The sequence below is a fragment of the Boeremia exigua genome (genome assembly GCF_020726555.1).
Source record: "Boeremia exigua strain MPI-SDFR-AT-0100 chromosome Unknown C7974scaffold_8, whole genome shotgun sequence".
Taxonomy (NCBI): domain Eukaryota; kingdom Fungi; phylum Ascomycota; class Dothideomycetes; order Pleosporales; family Didymellaceae; genus Boeremia; species Boeremia exigua.
This window is the reverse complement of record NW_025763525.1, coordinates 2048449-2059165: the sequence shown is the minus strand read 5'-3', so window position 1 is coordinate 2059165 and position 10717 is coordinate 2048449. Positions and strand designations below refer to the sequence as shown.

At 42.4% G+C, this 10717-nt stretch overlaps 1 protein-coding gene across 1 annotated transcript; it reads right to left on the bottom strand.

The window, feature by feature from the left end:
* Positions 1 to 5830: 5830 nt before the first annotated feature.
* C7974DRAFT_473749 (uncharacterized protein) lies at positions 5831 to 7687 on the bottom strand. Its single transcript, XM_046146575.1, has 4 exons — positions 7375 to 7687; positions 7149 to 7329; positions 6499 to 7099; positions 5831 to 6449 (listed from the first exon to the last, which is right to left on the bottom strand). The coding sequence occupies exons 1-4, from the start codon at positions 7623 to 7625 to the stop codon at positions 6229 to 6231; spliced, it is 1254 nt and encodes a 417-aa protein (XP_045995863.1). The 5' UTR covers positions 7626 to 7687; the 3' UTR covers positions 5831 to 6228.
* Positions 7688 to 10717: the final 3030 nt, after the last annotated feature.

Here is a 10717-nt window from a genome sequence, read left to right as displayed (position 1 = left end):
GTCTGCGGAGAAGATTGCCGACCAATGAGACAATTGGCGTCACCGCCACATGTAAGGGAGTTATTCATCTACATAATCCAGACTGCTGCATCCCACTGTGTTGATTCGCAAATTTCAGACAGCCTGATCCGCCACAAGCCCTTTCCTTCCTAACACCAAGTGATCGCACATGGACCCGAAGACTATTCAAAGACCTGGTGGTCCGACAAATCTTAATCTTCAACTTTGCGGAGACGCCACGAATGACCGAGGATCGACGCGTGCTCAGACCGTACCTAAAGCAGAGCCACCGTCACCTCCACGTCGCCCACTGTGGCACATCAAAGCCGAGCAGCAACAACGGTCCTGGAACGAAAGGGTCCTTCAATCGTATCCCGAGGGTCATTCAGACCTCTTTCCTCCTCCTCCACGAGCTTGGAGATGCTGTGGTTGCCAACAGAATTACTTCAACTTTGAGAAGCAATGTTCCTTCTGCGCGACTATTCATTGCAAAGACTGCAACAGCATTAGGTGGACCCAAGCACCCGCCACCAAATGTAACCGGAAAGGGGTGATCATCAGAAGAAGGCATGGCGAATCATAGTATTTCTCCTGCTAGCTTCACAGTATTCGTTGTCATTAAGAAAACTCAGCATACACAAGATTATGTTTCTGATGTGTTGTGGACTAGAACTAGCATATTTTACACGGCCAAGACAGACGAGCTCGTGACATAAGCTCGCTAAAGCTAGCTTCTTCCGATACACGCTGCGTATCCCCAACACGAATCGTTTCGGCTTGCGCCACTACGGCTTCTCAGCGACTGAAAAGCTCTAAGGACAATATTTACAACTTGAGATAATGTTTGAGCTTCTTGCATGCGCTAGGTTTGCCGATTGCGTTTTCTAGCAGGGGTGCAAACTTCTCACAGATGCCACGCATGCCGTAAGGAACGATAAGGGACGCGACATCAACATGTAATTTTCGTATCGTGCATAAGAAGTTGAATGGCATTTCTGTGAAGTCTATGTTGTCTCGAAGATAGATCGTTGGGGTGTAGCGTCTGAGAAATTAGAGCATCGAGTTGCAGATCTTTCCCCGTGCACAGGGTTTTCCTAGAGGCAGGGAGTGACCTTAAGGCGGCGGAATGTATTGTATTTGACGCTATGTCTGATTGGTACGAGTTGTGGCGCTGACTGTGGCGCCACTCGAGAAACTTCTGTGAGACGGAATGTGTCCGTCTCTTTCCTCATTTCCAGCAATCGCTGATATTGCTGCATTGAAGATGCAATGTTGCTGGTCAGGCGTCGCTGCACAATATGACCGTGTCTCCATTGCTCCACTGATTGCGCCGGGTCGACCCTCTTCTGCTCTGCTAAATTAAACCTGGACGTCCAGTTGGGCAGTCTCGCCGAGGGGCATTTCTCGCTTACGGGCGGGGGACGTTGGGTATGCTCAGAGCTCTGTAATATGCTCTCACGTTTGATTGCCGCGAGTGCGTTTTGTATATGCAAGGGAAGTCAAAGAGATGCTCTTATTTGGAAAGTCTTACAGCACAATCGAAGACTGCGGGAAAGATTCCAGCCAATTGAAAAGATCGCTTGCGATGTACAGCTCGCAAAGCAGAACCAGCCAATAAGGCTGACCCCAACGGGGCCAGAGGGCTGCCCCTTGCCATTGGCGTGTCTACTGGTTAACAACACATAATTAGCTTTAAATACAGTACCGTTAGCTTTGTCGACCTCGTCGCCACTGCATAAGTACACTGCAGCTGACTAAGAAACAACGACAACAGCGAGAATTTTACTTTTTGGAATTAACGTAGTACAACGCGCGCAAAACGTCTACTAGAGACAGCTTTTAACTAGCCAGCACTCAGAAGTAGTGCCTACTGCTGCTAAGGCGCTATAGCAACACTGTAGCCCTAAAGGTTAACCTAGCTAATCCTAATAGATAAGCATGCTACTAACCTTAGCGCTTTCCTTTATAAGGTGCTATCCTTAATTAAGCATAATAGAGGCTAGCAGCCTCTACTAGTAGATATTGTTAGCAACATTATTTATAACGTACCTCACGGGCGAGTTGGACACCGGGCGAGTCGGACACTTTTGCCAAGCCCCTACTAAACTTCACCCTCTATACCAATGCCTTCTTAACAACACCAGTTAAACGCGTTAAAGGAAGCTCAGATACAGCTTGCACTCCAGGCTCTTAAACAAGACGCGACTCTGTTACTGCAACGCGCTACTACTCTCTATAGCGTTCCTCGAAGCACACTAAGTAACTAACGCACTAGACGGCCTTTACAAGCGGTTTCTATACCTAATATGCAGAACCTAGATAACAACAAGGAGAAGGTAATTATTAAGCATGTCCTTAAGCTTATTGCGCGCAGTTTTCCCCCTTAGCTTGTAGATGTAGCTACTATAGCTAATTCTTTGCGCGCTAAGCGCAATCTAGGCCCTATTAGCATAAACTAGCCTAGTACGTTCATTAAGCGGCAGCTAGAGCTTATAGTTAAGTTTAATCGCAAGTACGACTATAAGAGAGCCCTCTATAAGGACCCTAAGGTCCTATAGGGCTGGTATAGCCTAGTAGCCAACATTAAAGCTAAGTATAGCATCCAGGATAAAGACACGTATAACTTTAACAAGACAGGCTTTATAATAGGCTAGATCTCCCAAGGAGCAGTTGTTATAGCTTTAGAACGACAAGGTCGGCTAAAGGCAGTCCAGCTAGGCAACCAGGAGTGGGCTACGGCTATAGTAGGCATCAATGCTAAAGGATAGGCTATTCTAGCCTTTCTTATCTTTAAGGCCCACTACTACCTCTCTGCCTGGTACAAGGAGGAAGAACTGCCTTAAGACTGGGTTATTAGGGTCTCTAATAATGGCTAGACTACTAACAAGCTTAGTCTAGACTAGATAGAGCACTTTAACAGGCATACAAAGCAGCATACTGTCAGCAGCTACTATTTGCTTATTATTAATAGTTATAAGAGCTATAACTCTCTTAAATTCTAGCAATACTGCAAGGATAACAAGATAATTACTCTCTATTTGCCTGCTTACTTATTACACCTTACGCAGCCCCTTAATATAGGTTATTTTGCCACTTTAAAGAAGGTATATAGGCGCTAAGCTAAAATACTTATGCGCAATTAGATTAACTATATTATAAAGTCTAAGTTCCTACTATGCTTTATACGCGCCTATAATACTGCAATTACTCCTAGCAACATCTAGGGAGGGTTCCAAGGCGCTGGACTAGTTCTATTTAACCTAGAACAGGTTATATTAGCCCTTAATGTGAAGCTGCGCACTCTATTACTACTACTCCCTATTAATAGGGAGCCCTAGCAGTCGCAAACCCTAAGCAATACCCTAGAACTTAGGTCGCAATTAACGCTTATAAAGACAAGGATTTAGAGGCATATAAACAGCTTACTAACGTCTCTAGTTAAAGCGTTTAAGAAGGTCTTAAAGGGGGCAGCTATTATTACGCATAAGCTAGTGTTAGCGCAACAGGAAATTACTAAGCTTTAAGCAGCTAATAAGGCTACTATGCAACATAAATTGCACAAAAGAAAGCAAGTTAAGGTAGAAGGGACCCTAATAGTTAAGGATAGGCAGCAATTAACTACTCTAAAGGAGTTTAGGGCGCGCAGTAACAGGAAGAAGGCAAAGAAGCAAGGGCGCGCTAATAGGGCTAAGCTAACCTAAAGGCGCTGTAGACAGTGCAACTAGACAGAATATAATGCGCAAATGTGCAAGACTAAGGTAGAAGAGATATCTAAGTAATATTATAGCTTATTTTGCCTTATATAGCGCTAGTTTATAGTGTTTTAGGCTATAATAGGGGGAGGTTTAGTAGGGGCTTAGCAAAAGTGTCTAACTCGCCTAGTATCTAACTCGCCTGTAAGGTACGTTAGCGCATTAACGTTTATACTAAAGACATAGCACTCCCCTAACCTTAGTAGTCTTAGTAACACGCTTAATGTTATATAGACTAAGGTAAGAGTAATAGTAGAAAGTATAGTATAAACTCTTAACTAAATTAAATAAGACCTTAAGTCTACTATAGAACTTATATAATAGTCTATAATAAAGATATAATAAAATAGTAATATAGTAGAAGAGGTAAGGGTAGTAGCTAAGGATACTATAGAGGTAGGTAAAGCAATGCTAGAGATTGCATAAGAGATTAGGAACAAGAGACTATAAGAGTAGGTAAATAGACTAATAAGCTATACTATAGTAGTAGCTAGGGGAGTTCTACTAGCAGGTATATATAATATATAAAGTGTTAAACAGCTATCTATATAGATATAGTATAAGGTTATTATAAATATTAGAGACCCCCTTACTATATAGAGCCTAAAGGCTTTAAATCCTAGTAACCTTAAAATATATATCTAGCATGCTATTAAGTAAAGTAGTAATAAAAATATAGTTAATATAAAAATTATCTTATCTAACTAGCTAAAGAGTAGAGACCTAAGCATTAAGATAGCAAGTAGTAAGAAAGTTAAGGTACTATAATAGTTTATAGATAACTAGGCCTACTATATAGGTAGTAGAACTATAGTATAGATCCTAATATTTAGTATTCTTATATATAGTATATATATAAGTATAATAGATATAAGTAAGCTTAATAAGATTAGAGCGCAGATACTATAGGATAACTAACTATTTATACCTTAGGCTAAGATAAGATATATAGGCTAGCTTACTAAAGATACTACTACTAAGATAGTAATAACTATTACTATTAAGTTTACTAAACTAGAGAATACTAATAAGATTATTAATAAGAGTCTAATTTAGTAAGGTAAAGTTTTCTAGTATAAGCAATATAAGTAATAGTACTAAGTAAAGTAGTACTTTAAGTACTAAAGAAATAGCTATATAGAAACCTAGTATAAGGTAGTAATAGTATATAGCTACTATATATAGAAGTATAATACCTAGAACTACCTATTAAGGGCTAGATAAGCTATAACTAAGAAATATGCTGCCTACTATAGTAAGTATAAAGTATAGAGCTACTAGTGCCTAACTAGGAAGAATAAGATAGCTAAAGTAAAGACTATATATAAAATATAGCTATATATTATAATTACTCTTTTATAACTAACTAGATGCTAATACCTAGTAAATACTAATATACTTAGTATAATATTATATAGGCTATTCTATATAGTATAGTTTTATTATAAGTTATATAATAAGCTTATCTCTTAGTAGTTAAGCCTAAAGTAGGTCTTATATAGAGCTTATATAGCTTATATTAAGCTTAGTAAACCTAGCTTATATAGCTTATATTAAGCCTAGTAAGCTACTATACTCTCTATAGTATATAGTAAGTAGGAATATAACCCTTATAGTTTATATTTAACCTAAGTATTAATCTATAATATTAGATCTTAACCTAACCTTTAAGCTAGATAGTCTACTCTATACTACTTATTATTACCTCTTGCCCTTAAGATAGATAGATTATATCTATACTCCTTAGTACAAGACCCCTTTAGTTTCCCTAATAGTATTTATCTCTAAGAACTAATTAAATAGTGCTTATAAGCTTTACTTAAAGTATAACCTTAATAGATATCTAGTAGAAAATCTAAAACTTTTAGAAAAACTACTAGATATTCTAAACTGCTAGATATTCTAAAGTACTAGTCCTAAGTAGAATAAGTAGAATAGCACTACTACTAAAGTAACGTAGTAGAATAAGCTAGTCTACTAGTATCTAGTATATCTAAGATATCTAGTAGGATATCTAGTAGAAAATCTAAAACTTCTAGAAAAACTACTAGATATCCTAAGCTGCTAGATATTCTAAGGCACTAGTCCTAAATAGGATAAGTAGAGTAGCACTAGTACGCTAGTAATCTAGTAGAATAAGCTAGTCTACTAGCATCTAGTAGATCTAGAATATCTAGTAGGATATCTAGCAGGAAATCTAAAACTTCTAGAAAAACTACTATATATCCTAAGCTGCTAGATATTCTAAGGCACTAGTCCTAAATAGGATAAGCAGAATAGCACTACTACTAAAGTAACGTAGTAGAATAAGCTAGTCTGCTAGCATCTAGTCAATCTAGAACATCTAGCAGGATATCTAGCAGAAAACCTAAAACTTCTAGAAAAGCTACTAGATATCCTAGAACTACTAGATATTGTCCTGGATAAGCTGTTAGGGTTATTGATTAGTGACTTGCTGCGATATAAAGTCATATACCTATATGTAAGTATAACAGAAGGGACCCGCCATAGTACTGGAAGCTCCTTCGATGGTGACATTTCCAGCGTATGCCGTGCCCAAAGTAATCGTATCCTGAAGGGTCGCTGCGGGGGATGTAGGATCAAGCATGGAGGTGGGTCCGTACAAAGCTTTGGTACGCTCGGCAGGTTTGAGGTTCTGCCAGGTCCAGTAGAGGCGGTCGATAGAAGCGTGATGGACTGCGATTTGATTAGTGTAAATAGTGAGTCTGGGTGACGGAGATCTTACAGAAGAAGAACGGATCGCCGGGGGAAGCCATGAAGTCACCACCTGGGTCACCGCCAATGATGAAATGACCAGCCGTGTGCACACCCATGTAGTTGTTCGTGAAACTGGGCATCCCTCCTTGAATATCTCCCCAAAATTTCTGATAATTGGGGCTTTTGAGCAGAGATACAACATCGTCGTCTTTCAACCAACCCTCTCCAGTGAAGCCGCTGATATCACGAGTAAGGCATCGAGGATTGTACGCAAGACCATACGCAGGCTCAGAAAAGTTCTGATTGGCATTCAACTTCGCACATGCCGATCCCGGGAACAGTGGCCCGACATTGACCTGCCAGTCCTTGAACGGTCCTGAGGTTACACAACCACCACCGGCTCCGTGTGGAATTTTTATCAATGCGTTGGTGTTGAGCGGGATACCTGTGAAAGTCTGGTTCTGGCAACCTGGTGCGCCTTGGCCCGAGATCGATGTGTCGGAACCGTCAAGCAGTGGTGACTTTGTCGGGTCTGCATACCACCTGGAATAGCTGTAGTAAGGCTGGTTACCCTTATAGCCACACTCGTTTCGCAGTGTTTGTTCGTAAGCCCAGGTAAAATAACGGTGCTAGGCGGCGTTAGCTCACAGTTGAGACCATGATCTTGATGAGATATACCCAGGTGAAGAAGTTGCCCGTTACATGGATACTGTATGATTGTTGGATGTGGATTGCGACGAAATCATCGTATCTGTTCCGACATCCTGGACAAACCTCCTTTGAAGTCTTCGGAGGTAGTTTCGCAAGGCATTGCACTGCGCTGATATACGCCTTCTTCTCCACGGACGAGAAAGTTGACCTTGGGCTGTTAGTATCGACCAATGACCCAGTACTTTTGACTTACCATTCCTGACGAACTTGTAGGTTAGAGGGATTACACTTCTTGTACTGAGCAGGCTGTTCCACGGCTTGATATAGCTGCTGGTTGATAGCAGCACCGCCCGCCATCAGATCTTGCTTGATACTACCCAATCCCGCTAGTGCACTGTCGACAATATCGAATGATCTTCTTTCAATCTGTTGTCCATCATGGAATGGAAGCGCACCTCCCAGTACTAGTGGCAAAAGCCATGTTGCTTGTAAAGCATTCCTCATCTTGGTACTCGAAAGTGCTGGATACAGACGCAAGGCAAAAAAAACCTACAAACAGCTTGACTATATGTAAGAATGCCATGAGCCCTACAGGGTTGACGGGCCGATTCGTGGGACCAGGGCTATAACAGTTTTTTTGAAAATGAACATCGTTTCCTCATTGCGATCGGTGAGCTCCATGCACCTGCAGCGGTCTGCCGTTGTGTAGGAGTGCCAAGATTCGGCCGCCAGCTCCTCTTACGAAGTCGAAAGCAGCCACGCAGCCTGATAGTCGCGGGCAATGAGCACTCATTAGGCCTTGCTACACCTCGCAGGCCGTTCTCGCCCCTCAGGCCATATACTCAGGCAAGAGCCAGCGAATGAAAAGCTTGCGCAAGGCGCAAGGCGTACCGCGACGGGACGAGAATAGGCAGATACCGTTGATCCGGGGCGCTAGACGGAGAATTGATCGAAATTATCGTACAATACCTAGTCGACGGGGCATTGCGCACAACCCGCCGGCCGGAGATGTGCAGACGCGTCAGCTGCACGGGCCGTCCGAGACGGTTGTAACGGCTCCCGAGGTCGCGAAAACAACAACATCTCCATTGTTTTCTTGGCCTTCCCCGCTTTCAATCCACGGCCTTGGAAGTGTACTTATCGAAGATAAGCCAACATTTTCTCGGCGTCAAGTTGCAAGTGGAGCGACTGGCATACGTGGATACGCGGCAATTTTTCGACCCATGCAATTAAGCGAGGCAATTGTCCCGCGCACCGTTCAAGACGACATTAGATAAGCATTCTGCATCTGCATCCATCGTTCCATTGCCTGCGTCTAGCTATCCATGAGCACTCCCCCGCTTTAGTAAGCGTAAGTGTACTGCGTCTGAGTCTCACCGATGGGTAATTGAGCAAAGCTATCTATTGGTGTGCCACTTCTTACCAGGTAATCTTTCCTTGGAAATGGGTGAACCGAGCCAACGGCACAGGATCGTAGGGATCTCGCTGATGCCATCAGTGGTACTTTGGTTGCCAGAATCCTGACTGCTAAATTATCTGCGAAAGTAATACAGAACGGTATTGGCGTTTGTGTTTTCTAAGTACGGAGGTTTGTACATCTCGTCAAGTATCGATACCAGAGGACAATACCTGGGTAAGACCAAAATCTCGAAATGGCAGTAGTTTCCCAATGCTTCAGTTTCTCTGTGTCCTTACCTCCATCACTGATATATGATCGGTCGGATCTGAAAAGAATACGGTTGATGGTAACTAAACCACCGCGAACGGGTCCTCTTCATCAAAGCCATGACTTTGGACGTTCTTCTCTAGCTCACTGATTGCTACCAGGATTGAACTTATGTTCCAACACTTCTAACTCATTAAACCAATGTACTGCTGCTACTGCTATGCGTGCAGTTAGGCTCGTCTCAAAACGCGGGCTTAGTGCGATGCTTCGATGCGTTTTGTGAACTTCAGGATGAGAAATGTGAAGACAATGTATGTACTGAAGAAGGGGAAAAATCACAGCAGTCTATTCCAGTTATGAGAAACATTCCCTATGCTAGGAAGAAGTCGGCAGGTTTAATCTAGAAAATCGATAGACTCAACAGATGTGCTTTAGCTAAAAGGTAGGTTGAGAACCGTATACGTCTCGCTAATACGATAACGTTGATGACACAACTCTCAAAACGGTCTTATCTGTAAGGTTTGCTGATCAACCTTGAGCAAGAGTTTGTTACGAATATGACCACGAGGCTCGAGACGCGATGAGTGCCACAGTGCGGCATGTGCATGAAAGTCGAGCTGCATGTTCTGATGACTTTACCGGGCCACTCGTGAATTATAGAGAAACTCGACACGTAGGCGACAACAATGTTGATATCCGAGCGGTTGGGTTTCAGTTTTTCCCAATAGTGACGATACATTTATAGCCATCTTACATTTACAATATATTACAGGTTGCGCAACTGCTGACAGTTTGTCTGTTCTATAATATCATCGTCAGGAAGTTTTATCGTCCATCCGCTTTCTAATATTTGGCAGACAATGCCTGCAGTACTTAGGATTGGCGTTAATCTCCGCGTGTATGAGTTCCTGTCGAGTTCCTCCAGTGTTGTGTTCACTATCAACGTTGACAAGGGATGTGATTGTTGTTAAAATCGAATGAGATGGACGATTACTTTGACCGGCGAATTCGAAAGAGGAAAGGATGATTAAAAATGACGTGAGAGGATTTGAATGAACAAGATAGTATTGCTCGGTTGAAACCAGTGCAGTGTTTGCTAGTTTGATCATTGTGAAAGAATAATTAAGAGACCGAAAATTAATTCAGGTGATCTATGTATTGGACTTCTGATTCCTAATGAGGTTAGATGGGACGAAGCTCTATGTGGAACTAACGGGATATAGTAGCTCCGTATCCTGGAGCGGTTCAGTCATAGTCCACGTGCTGAAGCTCCACCGAGCGTTACAGAAGTGCCTGAGATGCTCTACAAGTGCCTATGACGCCCCACATCAGCTCCAAGTGCTCTGCCGCGACCATTATCATTGGGCCACATACCGGTTCCAGTCAAGTGGACTCGAATTGCACTTTCGTTTGATCCTCATATGCATATCGACAGCACCTAAATAATGAGTAGATCTACGACGCAGAATGATCACTAATTAAGATACAGACCTCCACATGCTTGTCATCCGTGCAGGACAGTGTTACAAACCCTATGCTCAACAACCCACATAACCGGATGTTAAACGGGGGGAAATCGAAGGATTGACTTTCGCACGAACTTGTATCAACAGAACGGGACTGATTATTATTGCACTCGATCGCAAGCGTGCAGTAGATCGTGCTCTCGCCACAACTCGGCTGTTCAGCGCTGTTACAGAACAAAACGTTGGCTTTCTCAAGTGACTGAACTGCGGTGAGAGCATTACAGATTATATTGCGAAGAACGATAGCCATAAAGTAGACTAGATCTCATATAGTATTTCTTCAGGACACAAATAACGGACTCTAGGTAGTGGCAACCCATGTAAGAGTACACACACCACTCTGTGGATTGCTAAAGAGCCTGGGATACTGCATCATAACTCAGACTGAAAATGTCAAGCGCAAT